Source organism: Ochotona princeps, chromosome 7 (genome assembly GCF_030435755.1).
Source record: "Ochotona princeps isolate mOchPri1 chromosome 7, mOchPri1.hap1, whole genome shotgun sequence".
Taxonomy (NCBI): Eukaryota; Metazoa; Chordata; class Mammalia; order Lagomorpha; family Ochotonidae; genus Ochotona; species Ochotona princeps.
This window is the reverse complement of record NC_080838.1, coordinates 56,715,151-56,732,118: the sequence shown is the minus strand read 5'-3', so window position 1 is coordinate 56,732,118 and position 16,968 is coordinate 56,715,151. Positions and strand designations below refer to the sequence as shown.

At 47.6% G+C, this 16,968-nt stretch overlaps 1 protein-coding gene across 1 annotated transcript in view; it reads right to left on the bottom strand.

Moving 5' to 3' along the window:
- Nucleotides 1-9,319: 9,319 nt before the first annotated feature.
- The window catches only part of FAM13A (family with sequence similarity 13 member A), a 334,054-nt gene continuing 326,405 nt past the window's right edge, over nucleotides 9,320-16,968 (bottom strand). The window contains exons 21-23 of the mRNA XM_058667049.1: nucleotides 13,858-14,054; nucleotides 12,726-12,827; nucleotides 9,320-9,539 (exon numbers count right to left, since the gene is read on the bottom strand). Of these exons, the coding sequence (XP_058523032.1) occupies nucleotides 9,413-9,539; nucleotides 12,726-12,827; nucleotides 13,858-14,054 (426 nt within the window). The 3' untranslated portion in view covers nucleotides 9,320-9,412. The remainder of the gene's footprint in view (nucleotides 9,540-12,725; nucleotides 12,828-13,857; nucleotides 14,055-16,968) is intronic.

Genomic DNA, 16,968 nt, shown 5'->3' with positions numbered 1-16,968 from the left:
GGTTAAAGAAAATTAAACTTTATTATAAGGTTTATTAGACCACTTTGTAAATCTCAAAGAAGGGAAAATAATTCATTGTTTTCAAAATTCCATTTTTCACCGACTTCCACATCATCTGGCAAATGTTACTGGAGGGAGCTTTATATCTGTCCATTTCTCCCAGAACCGGGGCTTGAAATTAATAGTGTCATGGTTAACTAGATGGTAAGGGTAGAAGGTAGAAGTGTAACGTAGGGAGACCATAAGATACAACAGCCAAATAGAATTGCTATGAAACCCAATGAATAGAGAGTACTGTGAGTTAAGGATAAGGTGGAAAAAAGCAAATTTAAGTAAAATCTAGTGCCAATTTGGAGAATTGTATTGTAATAAGAAATGGGCATGTTAATTGTCAAGTTTTCTTTGATTCTTAAAATGAACCTGGACCGTCTAAGGACCTGTGAGCCACATTGCTCTTAATCACTACCACTTGGTTTCTGGCAGGGGTTGCTTGGGTTGCACATCTTCTGGTCTGTGGGGTACCTTCATTTTCGAGATCTTTTCTTAGAGCACCATGAGGAGCTGGGATGGGCTCCTCCCCTGGCCTTTCCCTGAGGGAACTGGCTCACACAGAGCCCAGCAGGAGCCTGAGCCAGGAGGAAGATGAAAGGAGCGGACCGTGCGTCTTTGGGAAAGGTGGACAGTTCCCTCCTGAATGGGACGATTAGTTCTGCAGCTGGGAGCCAGAACCTTCTGAGGTGCCTTTCCAGTGGAGGCTTCTGGTAAGGAAGCGTGAATGAATGAAGCACAGGACTGTGGATCCCTATGCAGGGGGTGGCATATCTGTCTCCCACTCCGCTTCTGTGCTTTGGCTTAGAGGGAGTGAGGGAGCAACTGTCACTGCCCACGGAGGCGGTGTGGATGTGAGGGTCCTGTCGGGAAGGTTCTTGCATTGTTTTGTGAGAGGCCAGGACACAGGTGCTGGGAGGCATGTCCAATGTGGGCAGACAGCTAAGCTGGGTGTTGGTAAGTCTCTCTCCCATGAACTGGGCTGGGGAGTTTCATTTGCTTCCCGTGTCATGGGCTGCCTACCCCTTTGTTTTGGGTTGTAGTTCAGATGCCAGCTACCGCTTCCCTCACCCCTGCCCCGAGTGGCTGCATGCTTGGCAGCAGACACTGTCTCATGGTCTTCAGATCTTTCCAAAGCTGATTTGCCTTGGCCTAATCCCATGGGAGTTGGATATAATCTGTGATAATTATTGATTAGCTCTTGGTGGCATGGAACTTCCTGAGAAAAGAATTAAGATACACACCGCTTGGATGGAGCCAAACAGTAAACCCAATTAGTCTTCAGGCTCACCTTTAGGATTAGTGGGCAGAATGAAAGGCTCAGCTTTGGAAATAAGCCCGTATCTCAGTGGCACATAGTGGCCAGGGAGGGACCACAGTGGTCCCAGCCTGGCTGGCTTGCAAGACCTGAGCTGGTTGTTACACAGCAGGGTCTTGACCTTCCATGCCTGGATGGTCTCAGGAATTCTGACTTTGTGAACCACGCTCAAGGACTCCCAAGTTCAAGTCATTGGGGGTGGGGGGCAGATCTGGTATTTTTACAATTTCCACTGAGGAGGGGAAGGCAAAGGTATGTGAATCTCTGAGCTTGACCTATTGCTGGCCTGAGCGGTGGCCTCTTCGGTCCCGTCACTGACGAGGTGCAGGATCCTGGGTACTTTCCCGGTCTAGCCTGGGCCAAGGGGTTGATGAAATTCAGTATGATGACTGGAGGTTGCCAGCATGGAGCAACTCCGCTCCTAAGGGTACATTTAGTTTGTACTTGTCAAAAATACACCCCAAGATAGAAATTGAAGGATATTTAAGTGCCCTGGAAATCTACCCAAAGGGTGTTTGGTTTCTTTACCCCCTCACCCACCTCCTCCGCACACAGGTATTTCTAAATGGTCTCAGCTGCCATTTCAGCTCTGAGCAGGCCTGGGTATTCAGAATGTCTCGGGAGAAGCGAACTTAGAGAGGTTTGCTTCCCCCTTCCTCTGAAGTAGCACACAGGTTTTTGGTGTGGCTTTTTCTTGTCTTAAAGATTATTTTTGTTTTGTTTTTACTTATTTGAAAGGCAGAGAGGGAGGGTGGGAGAGGCAGAGATTTTTCCATCCACTAGATTACCCCACAGGTGGCCGCAACAGCCAGGAGCTGGGAACATCTCAGCTGAGTGTCCCACGCGAGTGGCTTGGGCTGCCTTCTGACGCCTTCCCCGTCGCATTAGCAGGCAGTTGCATTGAAGTGGCACACCTAGCGGAATGCTCACCTTAACGTGCTGAGCCATGGTGCTGGCCTCAAGGTATTTTTCTTGAGAGTAGTAATACCACAATCCACTTTCTGCCTTCTCCAAGATGTTGATGTCCCGTGAGACCCTGCTCATCCTTTGAGTTTGTGCTGTACGTGTATTCTGATTCTGACTTCAAACAAGGACTTAAAGGGGGGAGGTGGAAGAAATACTGGGAAATGATTCTTACTGTTTTTTTCTACAGGGATTCAAAAATAGGTTCCTGGATTGCAAGGTGGATAGACTCTGTCTCAGCACTGATAATAGGGGCCTCCCCCAGACCACAGCCCCAGCCAGCGAGGATTATACAGGATGACTGCTTTGTGGCCATCCAAATCAGTTCCCGTCACGACCCAGTAATCTAGGTTCTGTGAGTCAGCCTGTTTCTCCAGTAAAGAAACGGATTTCAGGAGGATACAACATGCAGCCGCATTGTGCAGCCAAGCCATCCCCAGGGTGCCCTCCGCTGTCCCAGGACCCTGGGCCTCCGCGCCTGTTGTCAGCTGTGCTGCTCTCTCTCATCTCAAGGTTTTGACTGAGTGGGTTTGCTCATCTCCACCATTAACAGAGATGCAGCCTTCCCCCTATACTTAGGTTTTTACTTATTTTCACTTTTTTTTTTGAAAGGCAGCCACACGCACACAGATACTGTAGCTGCTGGTTCACTGCTCGCAATGGCTGCAGCAGTCCGGCAGAGGCTCAGAGCCCCATCTGGGTCTCCCACATGAGTGGTGAGAACCCAAGCCTTTAAGCTGCTGCCTCCAAGGGTGCACAATTGCAGAAGCTGGATTGGAAGCAGAGTAACCAGGGCTCAAACCAGGGACTTCCAAACAGCCTGTGAGCCTCCTTAAGTGGCAGCTTAGACCACGGTGCCATCCCCTGCACTTAGAGTGGCTGGCTGCCCGTTGGAAATGCAGTGTCAGGCCTGCCCCGGGCTTGACCGTGCGTATTGACCCGGAGAAGCACTGCTTTCACGCTCTCCTTCTCCCAGCTCTTGTCTCTTCCAGTAATTCTAAGTTCTTTAAAAGTGACAGTTATAGAAAAATTATAGTGTCTCAAAATGTCTTACTAGGGAGAACTCAAAGCTCCTGAACGCAGAAGCAAGGCAAGGATTTCTGAACATCTTAGATTCATTTTTGACAAAGTTCAGGAAGAACGCAGGTCCATTATCCAGCCTGTGTTGAGATGAGGTTCTTTGCATGTGCTGTGGGCCTTGTCCCCAGGGCAGCTATGACATGACCCAGAGGCCTGGCATAACCCTGTGGCTGGAGAGCAGAGGTGAGAACCACGCTGTCGACAACCCAGCTCCTTCCTGCCAACCCCTGGTTCCCTTCCTGCTAGCCAAAATCCTAAAAATGTGTTCGGGAATTTTGATTTCTCGCTTTTACCGAATGTGAAATTTGTTTATAAATGGTCTTGGTGAGTTGACCCATCCCAGAATTTGCCTGGCTCTGTCTCAGGAGATTCAGCTCTTTTCCAGAAGAGGTAATAGGGAGGTCATTGAGAAGCTCTGGTTTCCCACCCCTTCCCCCTTACCTGTGTGCCCATTCTGAAGTTCTCAGAATGTCTACAGCTTTACAAATGATTACAGGACCAGATGCAAACCATTGGGAAGGTAGGGTTACAGTCAAGCCATAGAAACTGGTGTACTTGGCCTTGTATGACTTTCTGGTCTCCCAGGAACGACAGCCTCAAAATCCCAAAGAAAATCAAGCACCACCGAATGCTCCCTGCCGCTTGTACCCATGTTTTATGACTGGACCTGCTGGTACACAAGCAAAACCATGCCGAGTAGGCTGTGATCTTTGGCAACATTTGGCCTTAACAGTTCCATGGTCAGACAGATCTCGGCCTGATCCTGGTTTTGCCACTAGGATGGGGTCCTTACTCCAAGTTCTTATTAAATTCATGGGGGCGCATATTGTGTGCTTGATTTGAAAGGCAAAGATTTTCTGTTCACTGTTTAAACTTTGCAAGTGCCCACAACACCCAAGTCAAGCCAGGCTGGGCCAGGAGCATGCCAGGAGCCAGGAACTCAATCAGGGTCTCCCGGGGAAGTGGCAGACACACAAGCACTCGAGCCATCTTGCTGTTTGTTTCCCAGGCTATGCAGGAGCAAGAAGCCGCACGGGAAGCAGCATAACTGGGACCGAAACTTGGCTGTTGGGTACAGGGTGTGGGTATCCCACGTGGTGTCTTAACTGTGAAACCAAGCACCTGGCCCCCAGGGTGAGTATATTTTTATTGTTGATGTCACTTAAAAGAGTGTTAGGAGGATATTTCAGAATGTTCATAGAAAATACATAGGACAAAAACTGCATGGAGTTCAGACATTTTCCCCCCAAATGAAGTTATCACCATGAACTTTTTGAACCCCCCGGCCTGTCACATGTAGTCAGACGGGCACCCACACCACTGTGGAAGCAGTGTGTTCCAGCTGCTGGGTGGGCACGGAGCTCCCACTCTCCCGTAAGTGTACTTGGCACTGTGCCCAGACGTGACAGGCTGTGAATTCCCTTCAGGCAGTGGAAGCCTCCATTTTCAAGTGGCCAACTTAGCTGCTTTCAGGAGTTATGGCCTATCTATTGACCCGTGTGGCCACACAGCCTTTAAAATGCACTTTAAAAATTTTTTGAGAACAGTTTTCTGCACCTCTCTAAGGCATGATTTTAAAGGCAGCTGTGCAGGGAGCCCAAGTGCTTTTTCTGGGAAGGTCACAGATATGCCTGACTTGTAGCCAGGCTGCTTTACTTTCGGTTGCCTCCCTGGAGACAGAACAACACATATTTGTTCTTCGTGATGCTTTGGAGTGCGTGTGGGGGAGGCAGCCACCGGGTCCCTTCAAGAAAATGTCAGACTCCACAGAGGCAGGCGGCTCAGTCATACAATTCTGACACTGTCAGAACAAGAGTGCAAACTTCCAATGGTAAAAATATTTTATTTAAGTTTATACAAAATAGTCATGTACTAAAATGCACATAATGTCTTTTTCAGTGGTGATTTCAAATGCTTTCTGCTTACATGTCATGTAAACATTGTGCTAGGCTGAGATTGTTTACTGAAGCATTAGCCATCCCTGGAGAGGTTTTTTACAGGTGCTTTCAGATGGAGACCTGGATCCGCCAAATAGAATCCTTAAGCCATGCATGTGACCTGGGCTGGCTCCATTCCAGGCAAAGCCAGCCTCTCTGGAGACCTACCGGCAGGACTGCAGCAGCAGGCCGCTGTGGACACGCACTTTCCTCTGACACGCACAACTGGGAGAGCTGCGATCCTGCCCTCAGCTTGTGACCTCCAGCTTTCACGTATGACCACAGCCCAGGGCAACAGCCCAGAGCAAGCACAGATGGCCCTGGGGGCACTATGTCCATTGAAGAAGTGGCCAGTGCCCCCACTGCAGTACCCGATGTGTGTCTGTCACTCTGCTTGGCGCATGGCCTGTCAGCCACCATGTACAGCAGGGCATAAGCGGAATAAGGCAAATTTTAAAATGTTTAGCGGACTTTTTCATACAATGTGCTATTCTGTGATACACCTTGAGGGTCAAATTGAAAGTAAATGAGTGCAGAATAGGAAAGAACATGCTGGGGTCTGCCCTCCGCATGGGTCTTGGAGGAAATGCCCCTTCAACAGTTCACATTCACGGTGGCACCGTGTGGGTGTGGAAAAGGAATGCCAGGGACACTGGTCTCAGGCAACAGCTGCCTCTCCTGCCCTGGGGAAAACCCGGCGCAGAGTGTACTGAAGGCAAGGCTGCACCTGGCTCTTGACCGAGCAGTGAACAGCTCAGGGTGTTCAACTCTGAATATGCCAGCAAGAGGAGGAGACTATTGCTACTGTTAAGAAAAATGACATCTCATCATATTTTCAACCACCAGCAAGAAGGAAAACCTTCTTAAAATTTGTTCTTCCTTGTCCATGTGGACACCGGATCCGGTTCTGTTTATTGCAAACTAGGTAAGTCCCAGGTACAGCCAATGTAATTGGCACTGTGGCCATTCTTTTTAATTATTATTATAAATCTCAGTGTTTACCTTATAAGGAATTGCAAGCTCAACCACTTTCACTAATGCTCAACATTCAGGGCCTCCAAGTCGGGCTGGAGGACCCAGGCACAGCCCAGTGGTGTGCATGTGGGCAAGAGATGTCACACGGGGGAGCAGGCGTGTCCACCTGTTCTCCAGTCATGCAAGCACTGCGTAACAGACAAAGCAAAAATCACAGGAGCTGGCCGCCTCCCCTGACCCCTTCCCTGGGCCTGAAGGACAGCCTCTGTCCTTGACCATCAACGGGAAGCACTGTGGTACTCAGGGTGCATTCTCACCAGCTGTCTGAAATGAATTCTGCACTTTGAAATGTGACTGCCTCTTGCCTGGACATTGTCCCTGACTTGGAGATGACTGAGGTTGGGCCTGCTCTCTTCCTCTTCCCCCAGCACAGGACTAACATACATTGTCTTTAAAACTGTCTAGGCAGGCCCTTATTCCTAACACACCTTAGCAAGTAAATTTGAACCCAGTGATTCATAGACAATATGCAGCAATGATATGACTTCCTACGAATGGCCATTGCGATGTTTACCACGGAGACTGACCGCAGTAAAAGCAAGTACAGATGCAAATTGCAAACCTTTGCCAGCTCTGGCTCCTGTGGTCCTATAATGAGGTTCGTTCATGCTTCACCTTTACTTAGCATTGTTAGAAAATAACCCTCGCCATTGATTTTGTTGCCATATGCTAACCAACGCACATCCCCAAGAGAGCAGAGGAAAATTCCCCATCCAGAGGACTGTGTCTGTGTGAAGCCAATTAAGACGCTGCTCCAGAACCTGGGCTGCAGACACAGTTGCTGTGGAAACAGATTTGCCTCTGTGTTTCTGGCAGAGTTGGAGACCAGGGATCAACACGTATGCAAACAGGATCTGGGGCAAACAGTGCTTTCCTCTGCAGCGTCTGGGCTCCAGCCCATCAGCCATGACAGAGGAAAACATCACATTCTGTGTCCACATTTGCTGTATCTGATGCTGCCTTATTTTAAACTTACAGATTTGAATGGGGTTCATGATTGCATCTTCAGGTGATTTATTTTGGCAGAAAACGGATTTCAAGACATTTGTAGTTCCTTGTCTATGTGTAGCTTTCTGAACAAATTCAGTAGCACAGTTTTTCAAAACAGTACTCTTAAAACCAATGTGCTCTCAAAGCTAACTGGTATTGATTCGACTATAGCTTATTTAAGGAATTACTTTTAAAAGGATAGTCAACATGAATCTATCTTAAAAATATAATTTTTTTGTCATGTAAATGATTTATGTTTAGATTTCAAAAATAGACATCTAAAGTGCATTTTATTTATAATAGAATTCCTTGAAATTATAGCAATCTGCAGTGTAAACATAGCAAAGAATACCAAACTATATTTCCATGTCCATTTCAATTTCAAGGGCTATGTACCAGATTTAAGTGTGTGGACTGAAACCAAAGCACTCCCAACATACAGCCCATGCCTCTGTCTTTGATTCATCTGTTTGAAAGGCAGAGACAGGGAGAGACAGATCTTCCATTACCGGTTCACTGTCCAAACGCCTTTACCAGCTGTAGCTATGCTAGTTCAGAGCCAGAATCACCAGCCTAGCCTCCCACGGCAGTGGCAAGAACCCAAGGGCCTGGGTCACCTGGAGCAGCCCGGACCTGGACCAGGCACTGACACAGGACGAGGCCTGTTCACGGGCCGCAGTGCTAGGCAGCCTGCACGCTGAAGAGGAAACGCAAGCACACTGTTCCTCTCCTGCCTCGGAGGAGAAACGCCACCTCCCTTCAGCAGCGGGAAAGGGAGCTCTGCATCTAACCTCACCCGTGTCTCAAGCCAGCTGTCACATTTCAAAAATGGATCTTATGTCCTATTCTTTCATGACCGCTTCACTGCATGCTTGAGGAAGGCAACTCAGAACACGGGGGCATGCCCGCCGTGCGGCTCGTCTGCTACAAGACCTGCTTCATGCGGCACCTCGTCGCCCTGGCTGGGCATGCAGATGCCACAGGCCAATCTTGCACCTGCGAGGCAGACCGAGCAAGCTACAAAGGAACAGCAGCTCACTCGGTGACATCCAGCACGTGGAGATGAGTGATTGGGTGTTGTGAATTTCCTGGTCCCTTCAAAATGTCTAATATAGACAGCTTTGTGACACGGTCCTTGAAAGCATTCTTGGCCACACACCGTTGTTTTTTTTTTTTTTTTTTTAACATGATCTTGAAAGTAGTGTGATGTTTGGCCTCAGACTGAGCTCTGGGGCAGCAGCAGTCTGGGACTCTTAGTGCAAGTTTGATTTTTTTGGAAGATTCTAGGTCCTCAGGAGGCTGAGAACACAGGCTCCGTGTTTCCTATGATCCTTCACGCTGAGGCTGTTAGGCCAGACCTTTTCCATCTGGCAGTGTGGCCCCCAGTGGCCGGCCTTACCCAGTGTTCACTGTCAGCCACTTAGTGCAACAGGTGCAGCGAGCATCCTGCTGATGCCCCAGCTCTCGGCTCTCCTCTGGGATGGTAAAGCCAGCATCAACAGGGCTGCCACAAGCAGCCCGCTGGCCCCTGTGGAAGCTCCAGGTTGAGTCACAGGCCTCTAAGAAAGGCCTGAAGAAAAACCCTCATTGCCCTCTGGGAACGCAGACTTCCCTCCGGCTACCTGAGAGCTGAGAAGGCCGCACACGTGAGGACGCAGCTCTGTGCAAGGATCACTAGAAGGACCAAGGCGGCACAAAGGGCGCAGATGCACCTGTGCCCAGGGCCCCTGTGGCACGCAGGCCTCCACGGCAGTTCTGCTCCCGGAGGAGAAAATCCTGAGCTTGTTTCGATCCCAGTGGCCAGAGCCTGGTCTCAGGCTGCCTGGCTCTCCAGCGCAGGCCGCCCGCCTCCTGTGTATGCCAGTCTGTGGGATGAGGAGAGTCCTCGCTGCTTGAGTTCCCGTTTCTGAAGACAGCCCACATTTGTCCTCTTCATGGAAGCGGTGACAGAAACGGGAAGCCGTCTCAGCAGCCCAGGGGCAGGAGGGCCACGGGAGGCCGCTTCCCCACGTCCGGCGGCTCCCTGGGCCCCGGCTGGCACTTACATGGACTTGGAATCCGCATCTCTCTTGCTGATGAGCACCTCCAGCAGCCGCAGCTTCGCTTTGATGTGCTTGTACTCATTGTATTCTTCCGCCATGGGCATGCGGTCTTCCTTCTGCACGTTTCTAATGGAAACAGGAGAGGGGGACTGAGGACCAAGTTCTGTCTCTTGAGAGGTTCGGCCAACCATTGGCCCTTGGTGGCAAGCTCAGAGCTGGACTTAGATAAGCAGCGAAAAACAGCTCCCCCAAAAGGACCCCGTGACTGAGCTGCATAGTGAATTGGGCACCGTCTAGAATGATAGGCTGGACTACAAACTGCAGAGACAAGCCCTGGGCTGCTCAGTTAATGCTCAGCCCTTATCACCCTACTCCCCTTCAAGAACCACGGCAGTTCTAATTAGCAATTGGTACACCCACAATTTATAGGCCTTACAAAAAACAGTTAACGTCCCTCCTCATTCAAAAACTGAGTTTGCTGTAACTCACCCATGCACAGGTTTTCATTGTGAGCTCAGGGAGAAGCACTGTGTTAAGTACTTTATAAGCACCGTCCTTGCAACCCTGACAGCAACTTGATGCCTGGCTGCCACTGCCACAAACAGTGAACCTCCCACCCAAGGCTGCTGCTTCTCCCTGAGCAATGCACATGGCCAGACACCCAAACAGCGGGCTTCCTTTGCTAAGTGTTTTCTTTTTGTATGTGTGTGTGTGCGTGTGTGGGAGAGCTTTAATAAAACATCTGTGAACTCAGATTCTATATGACTGTGTGATTTTTTTTACATTATTATTATTATTAATAATTATTTTGCATTATGTTACAGTTTCATAGGCTCTGGGGATCCCCCCACCCCACCCCCCTCCCCCCTGGTGGCTTCCTCCACCTTGATGCAATATTACAGTTCAAATTCAATCAACATTCTTTCCTTGTAAACATATACCAAGTATAAAGTCCAGCTATTTATTGTCCAGATGGGTTGAACAGTCTCTTGGGGAGACCAATTCTGGTCCATTGTTAGAGCTGGCAGAATATCATCCCATTCAACCAAGCTCTGTATCGTTCCAATTTTAGTATATGTGCTGCCGAAGCGAGCACTGCTAAGTGTTTTCTTAAGATTTATATGAAAGGCAGAGTTCGAGAGGTGGGGAGAGAGCACGCGAGAGAATCTTTCATGCTCTCGCTCACTTCCCAATGGTTGCAATGGCCAGGGCTGGGCACTTCATCGGGGCGCTCCCATGGGTGAAAAGGGCCCAGACACTTGGGCAATTGCTGCCTTTCCAGACTATTCTCAGGAAACTGCACAGGAAGTGGCACAGCCAGGATAGAAACTGGCACCCATATGGGATGACTACATAGTAGGCTGCATGTTAACCCATTATGCCACAACACTGACCTCTAATTGTTAAAGAGCCAGTGTGGCAAGATTTGTCAACTCCAAGTAGGATGATCTTATTCATGCCCCACTTCATTCACGGAAAGGGTTCTTGATGGCTTAGCTGGGAGTGGCAGGGGTGTCCCCCGAGTGAGAATGCCTGGCACCAGTGCCAACGGTGCCCTGCAGGGCTTCACTCCCCTGGCATACAGAATAATAGAGCCAGATCGTATACTATCCTGAGTCCTCAGAGCTCTAAACTTTCAGAAACTTTCTCCAACTTGTGCTTGTTCCATGCCTATACGTAGTCCTCTATCATGACTAGTAGAAAATAAAAAGATAAACCAAGAATTTCCTAATAAAGACTGGAAGGAAACACATCAAAACAATGCTGCTTTGTTTTGATGTGGATTATTTGGAGAGGGGAATTACTTGTTTTGTTTGCATATTTATAGTTCCTAAATACCCTGCAATGTTTGGAGAATAAAAAGCAAACAGATACAATAAAGTATTGCTCTTGGGGCTGGTGCAGTGACATAGCCAGTAAGGCTGTTACCTTTAACCCCGGCATCCGATATGGGCACCGGTTCAAGTCCCAGTTGCTCTACTTCTGATCCAGCGCCTTGCTAATGTGGGAGATGGTCCACATGATTGGGCCCCTGTACCCACGTGGGAGACCCTGAGGAAACTCCTGACTATGGCCTGGCAGAGCCACTGAGGCAATGCATCAGTGAATGGAACATTCTTTTTGCAACTCAGTCAAATCTTCGCACATAAAAGAATACTGATCTTGAGAAAGACAATAGGACACATACAAATTAGAGATCCTAAAAATAAATGTATACCTAAAGTGGAATACACCATTTTACATGCCAAAGTTGATTTTCACGGTGCTTCTATTCCCTCAACTTTCAGGAAGCATGAAAAGGGACTGCAGAAAAAAACCTTTCAAAGTTTAAACAATTTGGATTAAAAATCTAAGATGATAACATTAATTCCACTGTCCTAGATTCAAGTTGGGGCCAGTGCTTTGGTGTAGCAAGTTAAGCCACTGCTTGAAATGCCAGCATCCTGTACTGGAGTGCTGGTTCAAATCCTGGCTTCTCTGCTTCTGACCCAGTTTCCTGCTAATGATCCTGGGAAGACAGAAAAAGGTAACTCAAGTCCATGAGCCCCTGTCACTTATGTGGGTGACCAGGACTGAATGCCTGGCTCAGTTATGGCATGGCTCAGCACTGGCTATTGTGGCCATGTGGGGGATGAGTCAGCAGATAGAAGATCTTGCCTTATGTCTTACTCTCTTGATCTGTCACTCTTACTTTCAAAGAAATAAATACATTAAAAAAGATCTAACACTATTCTGGGTTAATATCCTTGAGCTTGGTCTGTGAGTCTGAGTAAGCCATTTTGTGCACAGCCACTTACTTACACACAAAAGGCTATTTTCTCAGCATAATGTTATACAAGGATGATTCAGTTGGGCCTTAAAACTCACTTGGAGAAAGGCAATCTGTCAATCAAGCAATCTTACTCATAAATACTTCTCCTATTTATATGTTTCAGTTATACTTGGCAGCTATCCTTGTTTTTAAAATGAGTGTAAAAATCAGTAAGATTTTCCTTTTCTTAGTGTGCCATTCTAATTCTTTCAGAAAAAAAAAAAAAAATAAGAACCCAGTGCTGTCAACTGGACCCTGAGCTGCAGGCTGCTCATTTCAGGCATGAATCTAGTGTGACAGGTGAGCCTGCACTAGCCTTGGAAGGGACCCAGGCTGTGTTCCTTCTTGCAGGTTCCCACCAACCACATCCTCCTCCAGTCAGCCTCACGGGGTCCCTGGGCAGGAGCCAAGGAGCAGGTGGAAGCACCCCCACCTCGGAGAGAGAAGTGGGGGGCATCCAGGGTGAGGCAGTGGGGAGAGAAGGGACAGAGATGTACTACCTTCCATTCTGTCTGAAGAAATTGTCCTCAAAGTCACGGAGTTTCTTCCGAATCCTTTTCTTCTCTTCTCGCATTTCCTGAAGGTGTTCCAAGAGTTCAGGTCTAAGAGTGAGGAAAAAAAATGCAAGCAAATGAAATCTGAATGGCCGTAAACATAGGGAAGAGCGTGCGCTGTAGGAGCCCAGGGGGCCGCCTGAGTGGGCATTTTTCCTGGCTCTCCAAACCCAAACATAGCTGACTTTGGGGCTGATGCTCTGAGTTTCCCTTGAAGGGGAACGCCGCCATCCATGCTCAGTGTGTGTGTGACAAGGGCTGTACAGAGAGACCTGCCTGGTGCCATTTTCAGAGACCTAGTGGCTGTGTAAGCGAGAACTCAGAGTAATGAGCTCGTCAAGCAAGAGTGAAGATGGATTTAAAAAAAACCCTTGAGCTGGCACCTATTCTTGTAAAAGCACCGTTCTAACCTGGGGGAAGCCGCTGGTGTTTTCTCGATTTCTTTATCTAGCAAGACTAAGGTGATACGGAGCTAGTTCCAAAAGTTTGTGGAAAATGCAGTTAAATTGATTTTGGTGCAAAAAAAGAAAAAGTGAAATTTACATACACAAGTTGTCTTTCAAAAATGCATTATGGGGCCCGGCGGCGTGGCCTAGCGGCTAAAGTCCCTAGCGGCTAAAGTCCTCGCCTTGAACGCCCCGGGATCCCATATGGGCGCAGGTTCTAATCCCGGCAGCTCCACTTCCCATCCAGCTCCCTGCTTGTGGCCTGGGAAAGCAGTTGAGGACGGCCCAATGCCTTGGGACCCTGCACCCGCGTGGGAGACCTGGAAGAGGTTCCTGGTTCCCGGCTTCGGATCGGCGCGCATCGGCCCGTTGCGGCTCACTTGGGGAGTGAATCATCGGATGGAAGATCTTCCTCTCTGTCTCTCCTCCTCTCTGTATATCTGACTTTGTAATAAACTGAATAAATCTTAAAAAAAAAAAAAAAAAAGAAAAATGCGTTATGAAAACTGTGGATTTTGAAATTCTTTTCTGCCAAAATAAACTTAGCGCTTAATCTTTTTTCCGGGATGTTCTGAAGTGCCTTTGGCTTAAGAACACTGTTTTTACTGAAGCATTTCTCCAGCACCACCTACATTGAAGCAGCATGGAGGTTCGAAAACCCCGCATCCTGGCTGCCTTTGGATGGCAGTTTCTCATCCATGGGGGAAATAAACCCATCAGCATCATCTTCAAATTGGTCCAGAAAGCAGCGTGCGCTGAAGTCGGTCCGCAGGGTTACAGTGAAGTCTGGCTTCGTGGTGATGTCCTCCTCGGACCCTTCCTCTTCCTCCTGGAGAAACACAGCAGCCCAGGTCAAAGGCTGGCCGTTCTGGGCCTGCTTTCCTTGCACATGAATCCCTTAACGTAATCATTCGGGTATATCCAGATCCCAGATAATTTTGCATATGTCTGCGTGCAGCAACTCACGGCAATTTATTATGGATATATTTTGAATATCTGCAAGTACAGAATTAAATCACAAACACAGCTGCTCAGTAGGGAAAACAGACTTGAAGTCTTTGGAAAGAGCTGAATGCTCTGCATGACTAAGAGCTGTTAGGGCTCCAGGGAGGAGGGAGCAACCAGCTTGACTGAGATTCTGAACCCAAGGAGCCAATAGAAGCTGAGTATGTCTGGCTCTGGGACAGCAGAAAGCCAAACCCAATACCAGCCCTCAGTGCGCCAAAGGATCTACTATTTGTATACCCCAGAATATTTTTGATTAGGCCCTGAATATTTTCCAAAGTTGAATTACTTAGCTCTTTAATTTCAGAGAGTAACACATTTCATGGTTGCCTAATGTCCAACACTTTTGAAAAGTTCAGAATATTTAAATTTCTGTCTCTGGAGTAATACAACTGAAGCACTTTTACAGAACTTCCAAGGGCCACCATGGTTGTATTTTTCAGGATCTAAGAGTCTCAGAAAAAATAGGATACATTGTCTGCCTTCATGGTAATGCAAATAGGGAGATAATGAAATCTTGCTAATTTAAGGCTTAGGAAGGCCAAGGAAGAAACAATACAGACTTTCAAAAGAAGTAACTTACTGCTAAAATACAGTCACATCAGAGAGAATGTCAGCATCTTAGACAGCTGGTGAGGACTATGGTTTAATGTTTTTTATCTGCTAGGCAGAGAGGACAGATCATGCAAAGACATCTATTTGTTGATTAATTCTCCAAACAGCTGGAGCAGCTGGGGCTGGGCAAGGCTGAAATCAGGAGTTGGGAACTCAATGTAGGACTCCCATGGAGGTTGCAGGGGGGAAATTACTTGAACCATGACCTGCTACTTTCCCAAGGAAGCGACTCCTGGGGCAGAGCCAAAACTTGAACCCAGACACTAACAGGCGATGCAGGCATCCAAAGGAACATCTTCTCCACTGAGCCAAAGGCCTGCCCCAAGTGTATGGTGTTACAAACAGCAGCAAGTGTGACATCAGCTGCTGTGGTTAAACCAAGTGGCTTCGATGCCCGCTAAGGACACTCAGGAAGCAGGACCGTCATCATGTCATGTGGGAATGCACGAGACATGTGCTGGGTTTTCTTACCATCAGTTTTGGTAAATTTATGACAATACCTCTGAAGATAAGTGATGCCAATAAAGAAAGCAAGGCACAACACTAAAATATAACTAAAAAGGGTATGTTTATGAAGGCATGACTTTAAAACATGGGCAAAAACTGGGTGATTTCTCTGGTCATGTCTGGGCCTTCAGAGCTTCATCCTCTGCTTCCTCCATGGAATATACTTTAAAAATAGATCAAAAGCCTTTTAATGGGCCGGCACTGTGGCATGGTGGTTAAAACCGCCACCTGCAGGACCAGCATCTCATGTGGGCACTGGTTCAAGTCCCAGCTGCTCAACTTCCAATCCAACTCCCTGTTAATGCACCTGGGAAAACAGCAGAAGATGAATCAAGTCTTTAGGTTCCTGCACCCACATGGGAGACACAGATGAAGCTCCTGGCTTCACACTGGACCAGCTCTGGCTGCTATGGCCATTTGGAAAGTGAACCAGCAGATGGAAGATTTCTCTGTTTTAACCCTCCCCCCCCCCCATAGTCCTTTCAAATAGATAAACTTTAAAAAAAAAAAGGCTTTAAAAAAAAAGCTTCTTATAATTTACAGATTTTAAAATGATTTTTTTTTCTGGTAAGGAAAGCAACAGTTCCTATCTCTTAGCTTTACAAGAGATCACAGAGACAACTTACAGGTCAAATTGCCAAACCAGGCCCACAGGCAGTACAAATACACTCTCCTCTCCATCTCCAAAGGATGCAGACCAGGTGGAACCAATGCCATAAGCATCACTGAGGTAGGGACGTGGGCCTCTTCACTGCTGTCGCAGAGTTGGCCAATAGTTGCATTTAGCAGGTGCTTGGCAAATAGCTGTTGCATATTTCAGCACTTTGGTTTGAAAAGGAAACTATCAATGACTACTATGACCACAGCCTTAAAGCTTGAAACAGGTCATAAGTGTAGTGACTAACAGGAACCTAAATGACTATGAAATCAGGTGTCTAGGCATTTCCAATTATATCCCAATATCCTGAGAGAACTTAACAACGGGACAATGTGCGTTGCCCATAGTGACCACTCAGGTTTTCTGAGATGAACCAAAGATAACTCTCAGTAACCTTTGAGAATCACAGGGAAAAGAAAAGAGCAAAACAGCTGTTCACATAGGACCATGACGTGTATAATTAGGAGTAGATTCTAGAAGGAATTAATATATCACAGGAGCAATTGGAGACTAGCACTGCTCCTTAAAAACAAATGACATCAACCACTTTCCATGTTTTGTTAGGATTGACACACTCTATGGATTCCAAAAAAAGAATGAGGTTAAGTGTGCAGACCCTACCAAGAGAAAACCTCGGAATTTCTACAGAGCGAAGACACAATGGCGTCACGAAGCTGGAGGGAGGTCTAGAACAGCCACCTTACCTGCCTCTGCCTGCACATGCGCAGTCATCCGCACGAAGGCCAAGAAGGCATATTCACAGAACGGACAGATCGTATAAGATGGACAGGGATAGCTGCTATGTTGGGACACAGAATCTAGCATTAGGCTAGTCAGAAGTATAGAGTAAGAACCTGGGAGAGCTCAAGGTCCTTGAAGTAGGTTAGGGCAAAGCAAAGCTGGACACGGACAGTGGGTGACCAGAGAAGGTGGCGGGGACTGTGCAGACACATGTGAG